General features: G+C 48.3%; 1 protein-coding gene across 7 annotated transcripts in view; it reads left to right on the forward strand.

Moving 5' to 3' along the window:
- Positions 1-1,672: 1,672 nt before the first annotated feature.
- The window catches only part of ABLIM2 (actin binding LIM protein family member 2), a 288,079-nt gene continuing 266,687 nt past the window's right edge, over positions 1,673-23,064 (forward strand). For 2 of the 7 annotated variants that reach the window (XM_019479283.2, XM_019479273.2), the window contains exon 1: positions 1,674-2,112. In XM_019479283.2, the coding sequence (XP_019334828.1) occupies positions 2,097-2,112 (16 nt within the window). In that variant the 5' untranslated portion in view covers positions 1,674-2,096. Of the gene's footprint in view, positions 2,113-23,064 lie in introns of all 7 variants that reach the window. The other 5 variants (XM_019479295.2, XM_019479290.2, XM_059721545.1 and 2 more) reach the window with 4 other exon arrangements.

Raw genomic sequence — 23,064 nt, forward strand, 5'->3', positions numbered from 1 at the left:
GACACCACTCAGATTTAAAGATGCTTAGCTCCCTGCAAGGTCAAATGCTCCTGTGGAGAGACTCTATTACTTAGAACTAGGACAGGTCAGTAGGGGCTGATGCCACTCTTCGGCCAAAAAATCCTCCTGGGGGATCTAGGATCTTATCCTCTGAGGTACGGAGCACATGCAATTGCAGTGGGCTTCAGTGGCAAGTCAAGGTGCCAGGTGCAGCAACGTGATCCAACCTCTCCATTAATGGCAAATACTGCCCAGTGCCTAGGGTTTAGGGGGTATCCTAAAAAAACTTCAGATACTGGGGAGTTTAACACTGCTGGCTCACGCTGAAGTCAGTCCAGAGCCACTCCCTGTAAATGCATGGAGTGACTCTGGAACACTACAGCTGTAGGTGATATTAGAGCAATGGTTCTCAACCAGGGTGCCAGGGCACTCTTGGGGCGCCTCCAGCTCCTTTGAAGGGTGTCACTAGGTGTGAGGGGATAAGCTAAGCAGCTAAAGGCTGTTGCACACTGGTTCCTGCTTGAAGGATCCCGCATCCCCATTGCCAGACCCCTCTCCAGGGAGGTAGCCACTAATACATAAATTAGGGTTTGGTATTTGATACCACTGCATTCTCAAACGTTACAGGGAGCTGCATTGGGCCCAATGAGGGGTGGCTTGACTCCATGAAGGTTGAGAACCGCTGTGCTAGACTGATGGGATGGCCCAGGATTTCTGTGAGAGACAAGGATGTGTTTGGGTGATACCTTTCACAGGGCCAACTGCAGACTAGGGGTAGAGTTAAACGAGTTTTCTACTTCAAGACTACCATTTTAGGCAGTAGGTAAAGCAGTGGTGATACCAACTCTCTTGACTGTCAGGCTTGTTCTTATTCGGCACACCTCATGAAACAGATGCCGACATGCAAGGCTGGACACAAGCATGGGCGAACTAAGCAGTCACCCAGGGCCCAGACAGAAAGGGGGCCGGAAATTGGTCATTTAAAATTATTTTTAACATTTATCTCCGGCGAAAGGGGGCCCGATACTAAAAGTTTGCCTCAGGCTGCTGACACGAAGAGCTGGGAGCATGAACGCCTTGTACCCTGGAGGTGGCACGGTGAGCTCCGGCAGGCTGCGGTGGCGCTTTTGGCAGCAAGCGGCGAGCTCCCGCAGGCAGCCACGGCGCTGTTGGCAGCGAGGTGGGGAGGGAGATGGCAAGTGCCGACCAGCGGTCAGTGACCACCCGCAGACGCCGCTGGCAGCATTGATAGCGGGCAGTGGTGTTTGGGGACCACCTGCAGATACCACCGGCAGCATCGATGGTAGGCAGTGTTTGTCAGCAGCACCTTTTTGCAGGGGGTGCACCACCACGCTCCGGGGGCGCGCATGCACCTGCTACGCCTGGTCAATGGCAGGGAGGAGCCGGCTGCCCCTTGCATGGCGCGGCAGCCCCAGCCAAGTCCCGGCTTGCTCCGAAGTAAAAAGCATCTTCCCCCCCCCCCCCCAAGCAAAGAGAGCGGGGAGGTAGAAAACTACCTTAGGAAACTGGCTCTGGCGGCTTTATATTTCAAGTATATATTACATTCAGTCAAAATCCTGGCCTACCGCCTGCTCCCCCCTGCGGAAAGACCCGCAACTTCAGCAGACGAGCCTGCGGCTCTTCAGCCGCCTCGAGCCCCGTCCCCGAGCGCGGAGGAGAGCGTCCTCCGAGGCAGGGACACCTGCGAAGCCCGGCGGCTGCAGGCGCGCTGCTCCCCGCGTGCCCCCGGCCCGGCGAGCCCCCCCGGCTGGAGCAAAGCATGGAGGGGGATGTAGTTCCCCCGCCGCCTCCCCGGTAGGCAGCGCAGCCTACACTTCCCAGCCTGCCGCCGCCGCCGCCTCCCTCTGCGCTAGAGCTGTTAGCCGGCGCCGCGGCCACCTGCGGGGCAGGGCAGGGCAAGGCAGGGCAGGGCAGGGCAGGGCAGCCCGGCGCGCCGCCACCTCCCGCGGGCACCCGGCCCGGCCCGGCTCGGCGCCGCCCGGGGGATGCTGCTGCCTGGAGGAGGCTGCGGGCAGCGGCGGAGGCGCTCGCATGCGTAACAGGTGCAGGGGCAGCGGCTCCCGCGGGGCAGCGCCATGAGCGCCGGCACAGGTAGGCGATGCGGGGGGCGCGCCTCCCTGCCCAGCCCCGAGGGGCGGACCGGTGCGGGGGGCTCAGCCTCGGCGGGATGCGGGACGGGGGACGGGGGTCCCGCGCCCCGGTCACGTTGCAATGCAGCTGTTTGCAAGCGCGGCGCGCCGCGGGGCAGGGAGCCGCCCGGGCCGGGGGGGGGGGGGGGGGATCCTGCTGCTTCCAGCCCGGGGAGCCCCACCAAGTTTGGCGGGGCTGCGGAGGGGAAGCGCCGCCGCCAGGCTGTGGGGACAGCAGCGCCGGGGACCTGCCCCGTCCGAGCAGGGAGACACGCAGGGGCGTTCAGGTTTCTGCTGGGGAGAGGCAAGCATCGGGACCGGAGGGAGCGGAGCCTCTTCCTGCAGGCTCCTTGCACCAGCAATATGGGTCAGATCTGCTGTGGCAAGCAGGCTGCCCCCCCGCCGCTGGGAGTTGCCACTAGATAAAGCTCCCCTCTTCTCAACGGGGAATTTACATCGGTTTCTGTCGCTGGCCTCTGCTCTTGGCCATGATGACATGCACCTGGGCAACGGGAGGATGTTTTCTGTATCCCTAGTGCTAGAAGGCAGTCCGGGTAGGTAGCAAGCACTCTCTCTCCCGCATTGTCATGCAAAAATAAATGGCATAGCAGTGTGTTCAGAACCGGCAAGCATTTTACGTGCTGGGTAGCTTAATATGCATTGAGATTTTTATGCGTATGAATATCATGTGGGAGACCACTTGAAATGTTATGTTCAGCATTCGTTGATTTTTTTTTTTTGATTTTTTTTTAAGTTACTTGAGGGACCAGGGAGTTTGGAGCATTCGGCTGCAGAATGTCCTGCCTGTCAGGCAAGCTGATTGTGTGTTTCGCCACTGAGGATAACAATGCCTGCTAAATATATTCTTTCCCACAACGACAATACTATGTTGTGTAGCTACAATTAGATGGTGACACCATATGTCAACATACTCAAACTATATAGCAGCATCACGGTGAACTGGATAAAGGCTTGTCTAAATAGAAGACAGATGGTCCAGTGGTTAAGACTGTGGGAGACCTGGGTTTCAACTCCTTGTGGGCAAGTCACTTAGACAGTCTATACCTCAGTAACAGATGCAAAATAGAGCTTTATGAAGAGGGCATCAAAATGGGGAGGCCTAAGGATACTATAAGATACAGATAAGTGCCCAAAATTGGTAGTGGATACATTGATTTCAAGTCTTGTTGCAGTTGACTTCAGTTGGTTTTGTATCAAGCTTACAACTGCATCTCTGTAATGTTAAATTTAAGTTATAGAATTAGCCGAAATATCAGTATATGACAGTTTGCTACAGATGAAACCTAACATTTCAAGTGGTTTCCCAGATTATGTTCTTACACATCACAATCTTAATGCATTTTAAGCTACATAGCACATAAAATGCTTGCCAGTTCTGAACATACCGCTATGCAATTTAATTTTGCATTTCTAGCCCAGCAGTTGTACCAAATGTGTTTAAATGAAAAGAGGTGAGAGGTGCAATGCTGCGTTAAAAAAATATGAGACCAGAGAGGTATAGGATAACAAATTGTTGTAAAAAAAACAAAAACCAAGCCACCCTCCCAAACTAACAACTTAAATATTAATTTAGCTTTTCTTTCTGTTTGAGAAAATGTTTCTTTAGCATTTCTCCCAGTTCAATGAAAACAATCAAGATTTTTCTTTATAAAGACTTTCTGCTAGTACTTTAAACATTTCAAGAATCCTCAACTCCATAGGAGTTTTGAAGAGATGGGAGCCCAGGAAGGGTGGCTGTACCTTAAGGAAATGATCCTTCAGGCACAGAGAGAGATGATCCCGATGCGAGGAAAAAGAGGGAAAGGGGCCAGGAAGCTTCCTTGGCTGACCAGAGAAATCCAGGGCAGCCTGCAGACTAAAAGAGGAGCGTATAAAAAGTGGAAACGGGGAGAGATTACTAAAGAGGAGTATACCTCCTCTGCTCGCACATGTAGGGAGGCAGTTAGACGGGCCAAAACTACCATGGAGCTGAGGATGGCATCCCAAGTAAAGGATAACAAAAAATTGTTTTTTAGATACATAGGGAGTAAAAGGAAGGCCCAGGGTGGAATAGGACCCCTACTAAATGGGTAGAAGCAATTGGTGATGGACAGGGGAGATAAGGCTGAACTCCTCAACGAGTTCTTTGCCTCCGTGTTCCTAAGTGAGGGGCAGGACAAGGCTGTCACTGGGATTGTAGAGAGGCAGCAGCAAGGCACCAGACTGCCATGCGTAGACCCTGAGATGGTGCAGAGTCATTTGGAGGAACTGGATGCCTTTAAGTCGACAGGCCCAGATGAGCTCCATCCGAGGGTGCTGAAGGCACTGGCTGACATCATTGCACAGCCACTGGCGGTAATAGTTGAACACTCGTGGTGCACGGGCCAGGTCCTGGAGGACTGGAAAAGGGCCAATGTGGTCCCCATTTCCAAGAAGGGGAGGAAGGAGGACCCAGGCAACTATAGGCCAGTCAGTCTCACCTCCATCCTAGGCAAAGTCTTTGAAAAAATTATCAAGGCTGACATTTGTGAGAGCCCGGCAGGACAAATTATGCTGAGGGGAAACCAGCATGGGTTTGTAGCAGGTAGATCATGCCTGACTAATCTAGTCTCTTTTTATGACCAGGTTACAAAACGCCTGGATGCAGGAGTAGGGGTGGATGTCGTATACTTAGACTTCAGGAAGGCCTTCTATACGGTATCCCACCCCATACTGGTGAACAAGTTAAGAGGCTGTGACTTGGATGACTACACAGTCCGGTGGGTGGCGAATTGGCTAGAGGGTTGCACCCAGAGAGTCGTAGTGGATGGGTCGGTTTCGACCTGGAAGGGTGTGGGCAGTGGGGTCCCGCAGGGCTCGGTCCTTGGATCGATACGCTTCAATATCTTCATCAGTGACTTGGACGAGGGAGTGAAGTGTACTCTGTCCAAATTTGCAGATGACACAAAACTGTGGGGAGAAGTGGACATGCTGGAGGGCAGGGAACAGCTGCAAGCAGACCTGGATAAGTTGGACATATGGGCAGAAAACAACAGAATGCAATTCAACAAGGAGAAATGCAAAGTGCTGCACTTAGGGAGGAAAAATGTCCAGCACACCTACTGCCTAGGGAATGACCTGCTGGGTGGCACGGAAGTGGAAAGGGATCTTGGAGTCCTAGTGGACTCCAAGATGAACATGAGTTGGCAGTGTGACGAAGCCATCAGAAAAGCCAATGGCACTTTATCGTGCATCAGCAGATGCATGACGAACAGATCCAAGGAGGTGATACTTCCCCTCTATCGGGCGCTGGTCAGACCACAGTTGGAATACTGCGTGCAGTTTTGGGCACCGCACTTCAAGAGGGATGTGGATAACCTGGAGAGGGTCCAGAGAAGGGCCACTCATATGGTTAAGGGCTTGCAGGCCAAGCCCTATAAAGAGAGACTGGGGCACTTGGACCTCTTCAGCCTCTGCAAGAGAAGGTTGAGAGGCGACCTTGTGGCTGCCTGTAAGTTCATCACGGGGGCACAGAAGGGAATTGGTGAGGCTTTACTCACCAAGGTGCCCCTGGGGGTTACAAGAAATAATGGCCACAAGCTAGCAGAGAGCAGATTTAGACTGGACATTAGGAAGAACTTCTTCACAGTTCGAGTGGCCAAGGTCTGGAACGGGCTCCCAAGGGAGGTGGTGCTCTCCCCTACCCTGGGGGTCTTCAAGAGGAGGTTAGATAGGCATCTAGCTGGGGTCATCTGAACCCAGCACTCTTTCCTGCCTATGCAGGGGGTCGGACTCGATGATCTACTGAGGTCCCTTCCGACCCTAGCATCTATGAATCTATGAATTGGGAGTGTGAGAGTAGAGGAATTAAGGAGTCTTCCGAGGTCTCCAAAGGTGTTCAAGCCCTGCTTCATATTTGGGCCAAAGACAGCCTTCCAGTCAACCCAGCAGTAAGTGGGTACCTAGTCATTTAGGCTGGGGAGTCAAGGCTGGACAGATTTGGGGCTCATTACTTAGAAAAGAGGAACTTAATTACAAAAGATTTTCCACTGGAATTATGGAACAAATTGCAACAGAAACTTTTGTAATGGTGTCACAACCTAGAGCAGCGCTGTTAACAGACTCTGGGCAGCATTTAGACAGTAAAGAGCAAAGAGTTGTTGCAATGTTCATGGAGCAGTCCAAGATGGAGATCACAATCTACCCTCCTGCTATTCTATCTGAAAAGTAGGAGGAGCAAAGTATAAGTGCTTTATACCTGATACGCCACATAGCTAAACTCTGGAACCTGTTTCCCTTCCTGTCGGCACAGACATATGAAATGATTGCTGTTGCCCTGCATTTTACACCGTAGCACATTTAATTTTGTGGTAAGATGACAAAAAATAAGATCTCTCAGGCCAGCTGCCTGTATGGACCAAAAGGTTACTTTGGGATGAAATGAAGTACAGGAATGGAAACAACACAGTCCATTGGAAACAACATGTACTAACTTTTTGCACCTAGTGAAAGTTACTACATATTTTCTTTACTCCACATTTGAGTATTTACTAGGCCAAATAGGGAAGTATTCAATTTGGATTTGGCTGATTCGTAGGGCAGTGATTCGATTCAGTAATTCAAATCACCGTTCCCATTTGATTTGGCCTAATTGGAATTGGAGATTCAGCGCTGATTCAGAGATTCAAATCGGCCAGGAAGAGGCAGGCACAGCTGGCAGTTGCAGGTTCTCCTGCAGCTCCTCCGGCTGTGTCTGCCTCTCCCCAGGCTGGGGGAGCCGCAGGAGTAACTCCCATGGCTTCCCTGCCCTCACTGGCTGCAGCAGTGGGGATCAGGGCCTCTGAGGGCTCATGGCAGAGTCCCTCCGAGCAGTGGGCGGCAGCAGGGATCGCCTCGGAGCCTGGCATCCGTGCAGCAGCTGCCCCATGGCACAGATGCAATGCAGCTCAGCAGGGTGCAGCACGCTGTCTGGGACCTGGGGCCGCTGGGGCTGAGCGGTGCCAGGCTCCGGGTGACAGGTGGAGCTGCCCCAGCTCCAAAGAGAGCGCAGCACCCTGCCGAGCCATGCTGCACCCACGCAATGCGACAGCTGCCACGTGGGTCCCAGGCGGGAGGTGCTATCCCTGCTGCCTGTGTGGTGGAGGCTCTGCCACGAGCCCCCAGAGGGCCTGCCCACCACTGCCAGAGCTGGTGAGCGCAAGGCTTTTTTTTTGTTTTAAGTGCCAGGATGCTGAGTCTGGGCCGGCGGGTGGCAGGGGGAAATCGGGGAGTGGGGCTATGCAGGGGGGCTCTGCCATGGGGCCCCAGAGCAGCATTCCCTCTAAGATGTGTGATATGTGCTGCGCAGCTTAGAGGGAACACTGCCCCAGAGCTCCCACAGCCTCTGCTACAACCGCTGAGTGCGTGGCATTTATTTATTTATTTTTTAATTGCTGGGAGGCTGAGGCCAGGCAGGGCAGCCATGGGGGCTTCTCCTGAAGCTCCTCTGGCTATGCCTGCCTCTGCCCTGGTGGAGGGAGCCACGGGAGAAGCCCTCATGGCTGCCCTGCCTGGCCCCATCCCTCTCCCAGCCCAGCTGGTACAGGGGAAGTGTTGGGTGCAATGCAGGCGTGGCTCACTCTGGGCAGCAGCAAGGCATAGCCCCCACTCCCAGTGCTGCTGCACCCACATCAGCACTGGGAGCGGGGATTCTGCTGTGGTGCCGCTTGCCAGCTGGCACAATGGAGTGGGCACTGTCACTGCTTGCCAGCTGCCATGGGGGGGCACAGGATGCAGGTGCAGTAGCACTCAGAGCAGGAGCTACGCCCTGCTGCCCCTTACCAAGCCAGCACGGGGCGGGGAACGTGATGCAGGCATGGCTTACTCTGGGCAGCAGCAGAGTATAGCCCCCGCTCCCAGTGCTACCGCACCTGCATCAGCGCTGGGAGTGAGGACTCTGCTCTGCCCTGCTGTTGCTTGCCAGCCAGCGCAGGAGGGTGCAGGATGTAGGCACAGCAGTGCTGGGAGTGGAGGTTATGCCTTGCTGCCACTTGCCCCCTTCAGCCTGGAGCGAGCTGTGCAGGGTCCCTGCTCCCAGCACTGCTGCACCCACATCCTGTGCTCCCCCGCCCCCTTCCACAGGTAATACACCCCCCCCCCACCCTCGCTGAGCAGCTTGTCCCAGTCCCAGCCCCAATCCCTCCCTCCCCCACGCCCCTTCTCCCCAACTCCAACAGACTCCCCAACTCCAACAGACTCATCAGCTGGAGGCAGCTGTGTCAGCTGCCTGTTTAGTTGATGGCCAAATCTCTGAAGTGGCCGAATCTTTTCTGAATCGATTCAGATGCTTCAAATTGATTTGGAGCTTTTAATTGATCTCCTGATTTGATTCTGATTTGGAGATTCGGTCTCTGAATCATGCTGAATCTCCTCCAAATCGAATTGGATACCGAAACTTCACACAGGCCTAGTATTTACATAGTAGAGTTATGTCCTGTGTCTGTTTTACTTGGACCACATAATCGCATCCCAAGTGATAAGGATAGTTGGTGCTGTGATGTAGGAAGTGCCTTATGATGCTGTTATTCTAGCCAGACCAAGATTTTTTTTAAATATATCAGTTAAATTAAATTGTCCAATGACTATATTGCATTTAGTGTATACTTTGAAATGATTCTTGTGTGCAGATTAACTGGAGAATCAACATATTGTTTTAAGTCTATAAAATATATGGCTGAGTCAGGTTACTTCTCATCAGAGTAGTCTCAAATTTCTTAGGGTTTTTTTGGTGCACAACTCCCTTTGACAGAAACAGGAGAGCCCTATGCAGATTATTGCTGTTGAGAATTATTGGTTGATAATGTTCATAAAAAAGGCAAAATCAAAAGTTTCCTGTTTTTTAAGAAAGCTTATTCCACATGAAGCCCATGAACATTTTGCAGGACCTGATCTCTGATCACGTGGTTTACTTTAAGGAACATAATTGTAGATCAGGTCCTTGCTCATGCAGACATTTACCAGTGCCTGGAACATGATCTAAGATAGGGGAGGAAGAGGGATGAATGGAACTGGGGAGGCTAGTGGGTCCATGGGGACGAGTTGGCAAGTCTGGTGGGATTCGATGGAAATGGCAGGGCTAGCACGTTGGTGGGGGAGAGGTCGAGTCTGTGGAGAGTGTTATCTGTCTGGGGATGGAGGGTTTCAGGGAGCTAAAGATAATCTGTTTAAGATCGGGGGTGGGGGTAAGAAATTACTGCCCTGGAGCTGGGGTGAGTAGCTGAGCTTTCCCAGCCCTGGGGCTGTTCTCCAAATGTGTACACATGTTTAGTGAACCAAGTGAAGATGTTCCCTGGACACATTTAATTAAAACATGGATTACTTTAAGCTGCATGTTTGTAGATTGGGTCCTGCTTCATCAGGACCTAACTACCCTTGGGTGGGCTAGGCTGGGCTAGGTGGGCCACCCTGTTCCCTCTGCTCCAGGGAACAGGCTGGCCCTGCCCCTCTCCTCCCTAGCCAGAGCTCCAGCGGAGACTGCAGGCACAGCAGGGTCTGTGTGGCTTCCTGCTCTGCTTGCTGCTCAAGCATGAATTCCCTCCTCCCTCCCATCTCCCACATTACGGACCCTAGCCCCATGGACCGTAGGCCTGTGATATGCTAGCTAATGCTGAGGGTGTGTGTGTGTGTGTGTGTGCATCCAGTTTCACTGGATTAGGAAGACAGGACAGTGACTGCTTAAGGCTTTTTTGAGCTAATCAACAGGTCAGCTGATAATGTCCCTCACTGGAAAAAGCTGTTTAAGAAGAGCTTGAACTAATGAGAGAGGCTTTTGTTTTGCTGATGGGCTGATAAACACTGTGGTTTGCAGCCCTGTCAGGTTTGCAGACAGGGAGAGGGAGATTGGAAAGCTCAGTATCATCAGCATATGCAGGCACTGTGCCCCCCCCCCCCCCCCCTTTGCTAGCCTGCAGCTGGGGTCTGAAAACACTCCTGCCCCTTTAGCAGTGAGCAGGGAAAAGCCTGGGATGGTGCAGGTCAGGTGAGGGTTTATACCCTTCGCTAATCAGTGTCCTGCCAGGCAGGGGCGACATGTAGGGGGTGCATGTGGGTGCACGTGCACCCCCTGCACATGGTGCTGCACCCCCTGCAAAAAGGTATCACTGACACTGTTGGCAGCACCTGCGGATGATCGCTGCTTGCCACCCCACCACCGGCGGTGCAGGCAGCATCTGCAGGCAGTTCACAATCGCCCCTGGCTGCTACTGATGCTGCCAGCAGCACTGGTGGGTGGTCGCTGACCTCTGGTAAGCACCTACCACCCGCCCCTGCCTCCCCCATCCCCCCTCCAACAGTGCCAGCAGTGCCTGCAGGAGCTCCCCGCTCACCACCTCCAGGCTTCCACTGCCACTGTCACGCTCCCACCACTGCCAGTGCAGCCGTGTCTCCCAGCCACTGGGGGCACACACCATTCATGCTGGCCACATCCCCTCTCAGCTCAGCACTGTATAAGGGAAGGGAGGGCTGCCTTGAACCACTGTAGGCATGTGCCTGCATTTCTGAAATGAAAAGGGGATGTCTATCCACCTCCAAATAGGTTCAAGCTTTGTAGGTTAGACTAACCTGCAAAATTGAATCAAGTCAGGCTCAGGCTTTTTGAATGTCTGTCCCTGGCTCTAGAGGCCAACATCCTGTGTTTGGTTCCTACATTTTGAGATCCCCATAATGTGGATATGCTTTTAGGATTCTGTTCATATTTTGCACACAATTTAAATGTTATTATTTGTTTTGGAATGTATAAAATGGTGGTCAATTCAAATCAAATTCTTAAACACCCCTCCCTTGTAATATTTAACACATTGGAATTATAGCAAGACGCACAAAGCAGGTAGTAATCAGAAAAAAATTAGCTTCTCCCGGATTCTTGTGCATAAAGTAACATAACATGTAATTTTACTGACATACAAGTGAACTGCAGTTTTAATTATACACTAAGCAACATAGATTACATTTAAATTAGAGGGCACGTCACAAATCTACATGGATAGTTAAGTTTAAAACTAGTGTATTGAAGCAAAATATCAATGTATGTTCAATTGCATTAGGCAGGACACCACTGTTGTATCTGGTAGTCATGGTGATCATGAGATCTGGTATAATTTACATGGAAAAACGTGGAAAAGTTGCTTAAAGAGGAGTTTAGAATGTTAGGGAGGGCCTGGGACCTGCAGGGTGCTGAGCTCCTGATGAAATGTATGAATATTGAATGTTATTGCGTATGGACCCAGTTCTACATGGACCCAATTCTACAAAGTAGTCCATGCTTTTGGTGAGATAGAATGTATTACTTTTTAGCATTGGGCCCATATGCAAAAATGTATCTTGCAGTTCCCTCTGGAAACAGAGTAGACTATTATCATTCAAATATAAATAAATAGTCTGACCACTACAGGTATATATCAATTTTTTTTTCACGCCTTCATTATGGACAGAACATTAACTTTCTTGATAAACCAGAAAAAAGTCATGTGCATTTTGAAGTCTCCTTGGACTAATTAGATATGCATGAGTTTAAAAATTATGTGCAATTTTAAAGTTTTGTAATTAGACTGAAAATTAAACAAGTTCCTTTAAATTTATAACTGTGTTTATAGCTTCTCTGAAAAAATTAAGTCATGGCCTGTATTGCATGATGACAGTTTATCTATTTCATGCTGAATAGGATGAATTATATATTTTATATTACATAAATTATATATTTTTCCTTTCATTATATTTCCATTCAGAGAAGGAAGCCATATTTTTACTAATCCTTTGTTTTTTTAGTTGGGGCCCTTTCTTGCATACACCTCAGGAAAGGATTTTAGTTCATTATGGGTAAGTTTAAGCATTACATTTACAACTCTCTAACCTTGTTTACTTAGGGATATCTAAATAGCCAAGTTTGCAAGTGTTCACAGGGCTTGGGTCATACTAAAAATGGTGTGCCCAATAAAGTTAGTTTTTGTCAGATGAAAACTAACTTTAGATCAGCACCTCTGGCCCTGTCCAGGTTATTTTTGCCCCTACCCCTCACCCCCAACTTTCTTGTTCCCAGGTACTTGTGCCTTCTCCTGGCAAATGGCAAATATTTGCATGCGGTGATCTTTACTCAGGTTTAGTTGGCTTAAACTAAGGTCATGCATACACTTTAGGGATGGATTTTAGCTCATTATAGGACATCTGTTAAATGACCTGTTCTTGATTTTAAGAGCAGAAGAGGTCTATAAGGATCTAGTCTGTCCTCTTGCATAAAGCTATTTATAGCACCTAACGGGCCTGATAACTGAAGAACTTTTGATTGAGGTATAGGTGCCTACAGTTTAAGGCCTGCAGGGGCTATTACTGCATTTGTTCTGGGTCCCATGTATTGCCATTGCGTGTAATGCAAGTACGGCATCTAAAGTTAATTCAGTCCTTTTGGGTTCTTGGGTGAAGGTTTGGAAATTCTGTTTATTGCCAATATTACTTGTGGTACAGCTTTCTTATAATGATGAACATGCAATATTATTTTCCATTATTACCCAGCCTCTCTCATTTCAGTGTAGGGTTATATTTATTTGATATTTTCCCTTGCATCCTAAGTGAGTTTTTTGTGACACATTCCGTTTTTGCATAAAAACACCCAGAGGACTAAACATTAATTGAAAATTTTGTGGAAGTACAACTGTTGGATTTTCTTTTCACCCCTTTCCTTACACTGCATGCATAATAGGCTGGCCAAAGCGCAGAAGAAACTATGGCTATAGCTCTTGAGTCCTCGGCTAGTTTAGCATAAGAGTATTCCATTTCTACAATATTCAGCCCCGCTTTCCCTTGCCAACTCAAATCTGCAACAATGGAAGTATGGCATATTTGGTGGTTCCTGATTCTGGACACACAGCTATGTTATACTGTCCTTCTGGTTGGATATCCATCAGCATTTACTCAGCCCTGGTTTTGCATTACACAGATTATTATTAATAATAATAATCACATAGTAGTTGTGTGAAAAGGGAGCATTCTCCTTAAAGTGATCCCTAGCCACTGTGGTGTTTTGGAGAGTTTGCAAAAGTGATAGCGATGTCCTTTTAAGTGAGAAAGAAAACAACATACAGAGATATTTCCTTCCTTAACACATTTCTATGCAATTAAGATGTTTGGCAAAGTGGGGCATGTATACCTTTTAGGATATTGAACAATTTGGTTGCTCACCACCTGCATCCCTGAATACATCCCTGCGGGTTGCTGAACTTTGGTTATTCCTTGTCAAAATACTTTCAAATAATATCAAAGCATTATGTGTTACCTTTTGAAATGGTGAAATATTTTGCAACAGCCTATTATTGTAGTTGCTCTAGATGGATAGTTGTTTGTGTAAAGCATGTTTATTTGTTTTTACACTTAAAAAAAGACACAAAATGAAAAACTCTATTGAATGAATATTTCTGTTAGTGGTTTTAAGAAGCCTTTTGTTCCCTCCAGGAAAGTATATGACTGACGTGAGAAAAACTCATCAGTTCACCCATTCTGAAAAATGTCATGATCTCCTAGTACAAGTCACTTAACTTTTAAGGAATTGTATTAATGCTAAGAAAACTTTGAAATTCCTGAATCATTTGAGAGGATGTGATTCTTGTTTATAATGAGGAGGGTTTTTTTTAAAGGATCTTTTTCTTTTTACTTTCTGAATATTTAGCATGATTTTTTTCACTGTTCAGAAACAATCTTTTTTTAAATTAGGTACAGAGATTGTCATTAAACAGTAATACTTAGTAACATTTCATATAGTTGCTTCTGAGGCTAAGTTTAATGAGTAACTCTCAGTTACTTCCACTATTAATTTTGCTGACTTTATAAGTTTAATGGTGGGGTTTTTTGTCTGTTTGGTGTTTTTATGTTTGGTTGCTTGTTTTTTATGGTTACCAAAGCTGCAACTCAGCTGGGATCTGAAAATCAAGCCAAGTATTTTCTGTAGTATATATCATAATAAGTATTAAAGATTTTTATGTTAGAGCTTAGGTGTCAAATTTGGTATTGTGCTGGATTCAAAATGTTGAATCCAGTTTGGTGTTCTTCAGTACCACTAATAGTAAATAATTTGTTGGAAATGTATTTAGTTATAGCTCAAACACAGGCAAGTCAAATTCTGAGGACTGTTCAGAGGATTGTGTAGGCCATGTAGTGCAAATGCCATATATAAGTAGGCTGTGTTCCTGGCTGAGCATCCTTAAAGACAGAGGGCCTGGAGTGAAACGGGATTCACAGCTAAACCTCATGAATGGAGTGCAGGATCTGAAATTTCCTACCTGTTTATTTAGTGTTCTGTGCATCTCAGTGCAAGGGAGCCTTGTGGCTTAGTAATCCTTGTGGAGTTGCTGCAAAAGAACTGGTGACCTTATTCCAGTCTGGAATATGTTGCTCATTTAGTCTCCTGAGCATGATTCATTAGTTCATTCCTGTATTAGAGTGCTGGAGAGGTCCAGCTTCCTCTGGGGCCAAATTAGAACGTATAAGTTATGTGCTGTCGGCCCTGGTGGAGGTATGGGGTTTGCAAGTCACAAAGTTGCTTCACAATGGCTAATAGAGTACCCATCCTTTTGATTTTGAGAGGCTGCACAGCCTCAGCGCATAATGTTCAATTCCATTCCACTCTGCCCCAAGGGGCAATGTGAGGACTTAGCTCATGAAGAGCTTGGATGTTGAAGAAGGTGGCAGTATTTTATATAGCCACTTTTCTGACTATGCCATTCTATAATGTGTGGGATTAAGATTTTTGATTGCTACCTTCCTGAGCTTAGATGCTAGTCTCTTGAAGTTTGCAAGTTTTTGTTCTTGGAATTGCTTTTGACAGTGGGAGACCCACAAGTTCCTTGGGCAAAATCGTTAAAAGTAGATCTCCAAAATTAAGATTCTAAATAAATAGCCAGACTTTCACCAGTGCAAAGCATCCACAACCTGCCACTGAAGTCAAAAGAAGCTACTGAGAGCTTATCACTTTTAAAAATCTGGCCATTAAAAAAAAATCTTTAATAACTTTTTTTTTAGTATAATCTTCCTTTAAAATTGACCTTGACCCTTTTTTCTTCCTTTAAAAGTGGGTCACGTGCTTACAAGAACAACCACTGCTCTTCCAAAACCTTTTGATACTTTTTTTGTTGTCAACAGGTTGAATTCATTAGACCCCACATGATCTTTTCCATGATGTACTCCTAAGAAAAGCATTGTGACTAGAAGAGCATAGGTTTCTTTACTCCTGTTCACGGGAATGGTGCTGTGTGATTGATAGACTTTCAGGGCCTCCTGTATGTATTGAAGTTTATTTATAAGAGTTTTGCCATTAACTTTGATAAGAGTCAGGCTCTTGTTCCCTTGGCAGAAATTATGTTGAATATTTTTTCTTAAGGGCTAAGGACAGACATTACACATAAACTGGTTTAAGTGATCAGAAACTGGTTTAAACCTGTAACAGAACAGAAGTTCAGTGCACATAAACCAATTTCAAAATGGCTGAAACAAGTTTGACATAAACCTAGTTGAATGTAGTCTTAGACTTAACTGATTGAGCTCAAACCGATTTATGGACCTTCTGTCCCAGACCCCTAGCTGGAGCAGGGGCGAGGGCATGGCAAGATGCTGACCCTCAAAGGTGAAGGGGGCAGGGAAGAGGTTTATTTCTCCTCCCTCCCCTGTCCTACTAGCATGGACCTCAGCTAGGATCTGCCAGGCAGGGGCTCGAGCAGTGGGAGGCATAGCCAGCCCCGGCAGCAGTGTGAAGCAAGCAAAGACAGGGGACCCCCCTCTGCCCCTAATCCACTGGCAGGACTGCCTGGCTGGGGTGGAGCAGCACGTGTCAGCCCCACTCCTCCTGCCCCCCGCTGCAATGGCAAGGGTGGGGACATGACCAGGTGCCGGCCCAGCATGGCCACCTGAGGTGAAGGGGGCAGAGAAAGGGTTTATTCCCCTTCCCTCTCCTCTCCACCTGGGACCCCAGCCAGGGTCTGCCTGACCAGGGCAGAGTAGCCCGTGTCAGGCATTTCGCCCCACATCACTCCTGGAGTGGTGAGAGGCATGGCCAGCCCTGGAAGTAGCCTCAAGGGAACAGGGGAGGGAGGAAGTTTAATTTCCCCCTCCTGCCCTGGCCGACTGGGCACAGACCGGAGCTGGGGTCTGCCTGGCTGTGACGGGGCAGCCCATGTCAAGATCTCCCCCCCCCGCCCCCAACCTTGCTGCTGCAGTGGCAGGGGTGGAGGCATGGGCAGATACTGCCTGGCGTGGCCCCCTGAGGTGAAGGGGCAGGGATGGGATTTATTCTCCCCTCTCCTCCTGGGGGACTGCAGCTGGGGTCAGCCAGCCCCGGCCACTGCTTCTGTTGCTTGCACCTAGCCAGACAGACCCTGACTGCAGTTCTCCGGTAGGAAGGAGACAGAGTGAGGAATAAACCCCCCTGCCTGCCCCCTTTACTTTATGGGGCTATGCCAGCCAGCTTCTGGCTAAACCTCAGCCCCTGGCACTGGACTGGCTTGTGGGGATGGGGGGAGCAACCCTGACAAGGCAGCAGCCCCTGTGATGGTGTCCCCGGGAGCACAAGGGTCTTCCTGGTAGGGGGCTGCACTGCAGGTCAAAGCAGGGCAGGCAGAGCTGCTGCAGCCTGCATGGGGTGAGCAGTGGTGGCAGCATGGCTGGAAGGGGTGGCTACAGGGGCTAAGCTGAATTTTGGCTTCTATTGCCTCCAAATGAAGTAAAACCAAACATTACTCCTTTTAAGAGTGAAATAATTTGTTACCTATCTCTTTATGAAGAATAAAGTCAATGAGATTTTTCATGTTAATTGGCTGCAATATTAAGTCCCCAGGAGCAGGCCTCTTGCTAAAACAAACATAAATTATACTACAAAATATTTTGTTTGGACACTTAGTTGATTTTTAGTTTTATCTGATATCATGTAAATGAAAAACCAATTTCTCAAATTCTCTAACTCTAAAATGCATATAGATACGTGCAAATACTAAACGTGGAAACATGTTAAAGGTAGACAGCCCCTGCTTTGGTCCTAGTAATTCTGATCTGTTATCCAAGTTCCTAGTTTAGTATAAATATTTGTAATGCAGTTTAATAGCCTCAGTGAGCCTGATATAAAGTTTACAGTAAAACTTGGATCTGTATATCAACATCTTAAATTTGAGATTCAGTTCTATTTCTATGAGGAAGTATCTATTTCTGTCACTTGATTTCAATATTTAGAGGGTTTAATTGTCTTTAATCCCAGAAGGAATGAGTTTGATCATGTCATCTGACTACCTGTATATTAGAGACCCATTCATGCATTTACTCCTGTATTAAGCTAGTCACTTTCTGGCTAAAGTACAACTTTCATAATTGATGTACTCATGATATGAGGACATCAAGAGCTAGGCAGTCCACCAAATGCTTGTAGCTTCTTCCAGTGGTTAGCCACCCTCACCTTTTAAAAATATTTTTTCTGAAACACTCCATTTCCCATCCCAGAAATAAGAGTAAATGAGTAAATATGAGTAAAAGCTATGCTCTCATAGCATATGGGTACTACGAGGTCAGTGCTTAGCTGACTGTGTGAGTTACCCACAACAGCTACAATACCATGCCCTAAAATAATTAATGATGACAAAAGGGACAGACATTCTAATATTAGCCTGGCCTATAGCTCCTTGCTGCTGCGGCTCAGTGTTGACCCTTATAGTCAGCATTTGTTGCTGGGTTAAGGACAAAAGACTCAGCATCCATCTGCTATGCCAGGAGTTCTAGACCTTTTTCAGTCACAGCAACCCTTTAGCACTTTTTTAATTTGGTAGCACCCCCCGTTGAGAACCACTGTTGGTGCTGCCTCAACTTACCTCAGTGCTTATCAACTGGATGTTGCTGCCTCCCGGTAAAAGTGCTCTGCATGCCTGCTGCACAGACAGCCCCGGACGGACTGTGGCATGTGTGCACAGTCCTGCTGCATTAGGGCTCTCTGATCAGCCTTAAGCAAGCAGGAGCTGCCTCATGCTATAGTCCTTCCTGATCCAACCCCTCCCTATGCTCCTCCTGGAAACAGAGGCATGTGGGTAGAACTGCAGGAGCACTTGTGGGGCAGTGGCAGCACCCGAGTCATGGCATCCCTGAGCAGGTTTTGTGGCCATCTTGGTGGGAACCAATGTGTGTGTGTGTGTGTGAGTGTATACACACACACACACACACACACACACACACACACACATATGTATATACATGTGTATGTATATGTATATACGTATGTATATATACATGCATGTGTATATGTATATATGTGTGTGTGTACATATATACATACGCGTGCGTGCGTGCGTGTGTGTTAAGGTAGTATCATGCTAAGACACTAAGTAATTGCCTTTATATCTTCCCTGCGTTTTGGCACATAAACCATCCCCTTACTTCTCTTCACATGTTTGTCCCGCTGTGGCAGGGCACTGTTGGTGCCTGCCACTTTAAGACTGGGGCCAAGCAGCCAGCAGGTGCTTAATTGCAGTGGCCATTTTAGAGCTTTGGCCACCCATATAAACAGGGCAGTTCGCTACTGGGAGGCCAGGCAGTAACATTGCCTGGCTGTGAGGCTTCATGTATCATCCTAGAGGTAAGGGCAGGAGCTGTAGGGGATGGATTGGAGGCTCGTGGTCCTGGGCATGACTTAAAACTGCACCCTGCCAGGAGTGGGTGACCTGGTGGGGCTCTCAGTGGTGCAGAAGCCCCCAGGAAATGCCAGGGCAGTTATCATCCCGATGAAACATGGGTAGGGGCTCCTTAGCCCTAGCCCTCACTTTTGGTGGGTTTAAGTAACATCGGAGAGACTGGAGGCCAGGCACAGCTGTAGCCACCTGAGCCCTGTGTGGGGTGCAATTCCCCAAGAGACCCCGAGGAGGGAGAACGGAGGCAAGGCATGGCTATGGGCACCTGAGCCCACCAGGGAGGACAGCCCCATGGCCCCCAAGTGAAGAGGGTGGTGTGGAGCCCTAAGTGAAGGGGGCAGAGATGAGTAACCCCAAGTGAGGGGGCGGTGTGGAGCCCCAAAGGGGAAGGGGCAGAGATGAGTAGCCCCAAGTGAAGGGGGTGGTGTGGAGCCCCAGGTGAAGGGGGTGGAGATCTAGAGCCCCAAGTGAGGGGGAGTAGGCCCAGGTAGGTCTTCGGACACCTGAGGCTGAAGTTTGGGCCAGAGGCCGAGTAAAGGAGGCTCAGCCCAAGAGAGAGAGGGGTGAGTCCTGACCCCGGTAAGTCCTCCACTGCTGGGAGGCCAAGTGTGGGTCTAAAGTAAGATCTTAAGTAGCACCATGACCTGCTGCTCCAGTGGGGGAGTGAGAGTCCCCTGTGAGACCCTGGAGCACCAGTTGCGGTGTGAGGTACCCCAGCTCCCACATCTAGGAAGGCAGACCTGAGAGAGAGAGTGTGGGGCTAGTGAGAGAGGCTGGAAGTAGAGTAACCACTCAGCTGGTCAATGCTGGGGCCAGGACCAGGATTGTCAAATTGCAGGGGGCGCTATCTGCGGCTCCAAACCCTCCCTACACCGCAGCCCATGCCTCGCAGATGGCTTCCAGCTGTTAGTCACACCAGCCCCACACTGGGCTCCAGAATCCTCTTATCAGGACCCCCCTTTTGATCCCTCCACTCAGGCAGCCTACTCTGCCATCATTTGGGCTGCCAAGCTCCCTGTAGCTATCTCCCCTCTCGGGCATGTTCCTCCCAGGACTTTCGGCCACACAGGCCCAGGCCCTCAGCTCTGGGCGCCCCTCACGGTGGGTGCCTGGGCCTTTTGACCATTGCAGAAGCTCACTGGAAGCTGAATAATGATGCTTCAGCTTCCCCAGCCTGGCCTGGAATCTACCATAAATATTTTCCATATTAGATGCTGGCTCTATACCGAGCCATTGTTCTCAGCTGGACCAAGAAAGCCCTTAAATTCTGTGGCTCTGTGCAGCAGAGCCCTGGCTTCATCTCCCTTTTACTGCTAATCCTGAATCAGTGAGATATTCACATTCAACTCCTACAGGTGTACTAGTTTACTGGCCTCAAACCCAGTTCTACATGGCTGTATGATGTGGGTCAGCAATCAGGATACAGGGTAATAACCTCTCCAGTCATAACTCCAGTGACTGCCTTTATGTATTTAGAACATTGACCTTCTGCATTGAGAAGAATAAGACCCAATATTTATCTCTGGAGTGAATGAGTCCCTTGTGTTTTTGGCCCATTTGGTCACCTAGCACTTTAAGCAACTCTTCAGTTGACAGCAACAGCTGCTGACTGATATCTGACTAGGCAAGCTTTAATATCTGTTAAACAGAGATTCCTTGGTGGGGCTGCATTGTTGCAGTTAGTCCAGGGGTACATGTAACTTTTTATATCATATAAAAATGTAAGCCCTTTCCAAAGGGCTTTTGTTTATATTTCAAATCTGTAATCCCCTTATTTGATTGGTGACACCAGTGGCAATCTTTATTTTGATTTGGAATGAAAAATCCCCATGGATATGACCCAAAAAGAAACAACACCTTATGGATGCAGTATCCAGAACTGGCTAGGATACCTCAACTGATCTAATAGGAATAAACTTGAATCCACTGAAACTATTTTGATTTTACATGCATAAATATTGTGGGCCAAATTTCAACGTTTAATACTTAAGTTTGACTTATAATTTTTCCCCCAGCAAAGTCTGTTTTAACTACCTTTACCCACACAAGTAGCTCAACTAGTGATGTAAAAAGCAACATTAAGGAGACAGCGGGCACATATACATGAGATGTTTACTGCAGAGCTGCCTAATTAGCTCCGCCTTGAAGTCTCAACGTGTACATATGCAGCCTTATTAGGTCACAGGAAACTAATTAACTCTGCCACAGGTTAGTTCTTGTAAATACAAGCACTATCCTATGGTGGAGTTCTTCAGCATGCAGCAATGCACGTATAGACCTTGATGTGGCTGGCTGGGGCACGAGGGTGCATCAGTGTGGGGGCTGCCTGCCAGCTAGGCATGCACTAGAGCACCCTTGTGCCCCAGCTAGCCCCTCTGCAGCACGCTGAGCCAGGTCGGCCGGCTGACCCCCTGGACCCATTGCCAGCCAAGACTGTTCTGACCCACCTCAATGTGCTACGGTCCTGGGTGCACATTCAAACACAGTGCCCAGAAGGAATAAATTCCAGCATATGTGCCAGAGTTTATTGCTCCGTTCTAATAGCATGTATAGATGCACCCAATATGAACTAAGAGCTAGAGCACTGGACAGAGAGACTTACTTGATTTCTGTTCCCAGCTCTGCCACTGGGTTGGGTGAGTATCCTTGAGAAAGACATGTAATTTCTATGTGCCTCAGTTTCCCTAGCTGTAAAATGGCAATGGTGGCAACTGATTAACTTTGCAAAGTGCTCCGATATCTGCTGATGAAAAGCATTATATGAAAATCTAGGTACTATTATCAAAATGTGTACTACCAAAACTATGAGGAAGAGGAAGAAGTGCTTTTAACAAGAAACCACTGCTTAAAGAGAGAGTTTTTTTTGCAAAATGCACCACAAATTTATTTTATTTTTATTTTAGGTTTATTTGGGTATGAATATAATATTGTTGCCTAAATAGCACCCAAAAGTTCTCAGACAATTCTCCTAGAAAGTTTGCAAACTAAGTTCATTGGTATTGCACCCAATTCCCTCCCCTGCCGCTGCAACATTGACCATAGGTAGATGAAGTGTGGGGAGAAACAGATTTGGATTGTTAGTAGCCATTTTTAATGCTCAACTTGTGTTTAAAAAGGCTTTGTTGGTTTAAACTGTGTAGTTTGTTAACAATTGCTTGAGGACATAAATAGGATTTAAAAGCCTTTAAGGAAAAGTGGGTGTGGCAACGTGGGTCTCCCTGCCTAGCCACAGTGATAGGTTCCCCACTTGCCTTTGGACACGCCCCCCACCTGACTTTCCTGCCATGCCTTGTTCTTAATTAATTATTTTAATTAAGGTGGGAGGCTGCCCATCCATGCCCCAATGCCAGGGGGCCTTGCCCTGCACAGATCCAGAGGCACCTGCCCCCCCCCCCCATGCCCTCCTGGACAAGCAGCAGGAGCCGTGGTGGGAGCCTCCAGACAAGCAGCTCCGAGACCAGCATCGCGCAGCAGCAAGAGCAGGAGCAACCTCCCCCAATTCCCCTTGACCCCCAGACAAGCCATGGCTTTGTCCCGTGCCAACCCTGCCCCGGTTGGGCTGTGCTTGCTCCAGCCCCTGTCCCAGCCCCAGCCTCACTCCTCCCTCAGCACAGGTCACTGATCTCCACCCCTGCACCCCTTCCCTCCCCCATCCCCTTCCACCACAACAGACTTACCAGCTGGATGCAGCTGTATTGAGCATTGAAAAGTCAAAACCCACGTCCGAACATCAAAACAGGGTGTCAATTTATAAACGTTATAAGCGCTGTTGGTCCTAACTCAAAATCATAACTTGAGGACTGTCTGTATTATCTTTGTGAGAAACAATTAAACCCAATCTATCAAAGTTAAACTAACTCTGCTTATTTTGTGATCTCTGCTTCTACCTCCCTCATCAGTTATCACAGGAAGACAGGTAACCTTTCATCATGACTAAAAGGTCACCATTGAACTTGATCATGGAGGAATCATATGCTCCACTCAAGAACTGTATGCTGAAAGTGGCAGTCTCATGACTAGACCAAGAGGTAGCTGGAGAGCTCAGCTGTCCAATTGTTACAGAGGGAGACAATCACCTGACCAATTAAAGGCTTCCCAGGCCATTATCAGCTTAAGGACTGTCTTGCACTGCATAAATTGCATCTTTGATGCTTAACAAATAACTAGTCTGTCTCACTTGTGAGCGCCTGTGAAATTTTTGCTGCCACACACTGCCACACTATGTCCCTGTGGACTGATCATATCATTGATCCAGAGGG

This window comes from Alligator mississippiensis, chromosome 2 (genome assembly GCF_030867095.1).
Source record: "Alligator mississippiensis isolate rAllMis1 chromosome 2, rAllMis1, whole genome shotgun sequence".
Lineage (NCBI taxonomy): Eukaryota > Metazoa > Chordata > Crocodylia > Alligatoridae > Alligator > Alligator mississippiensis.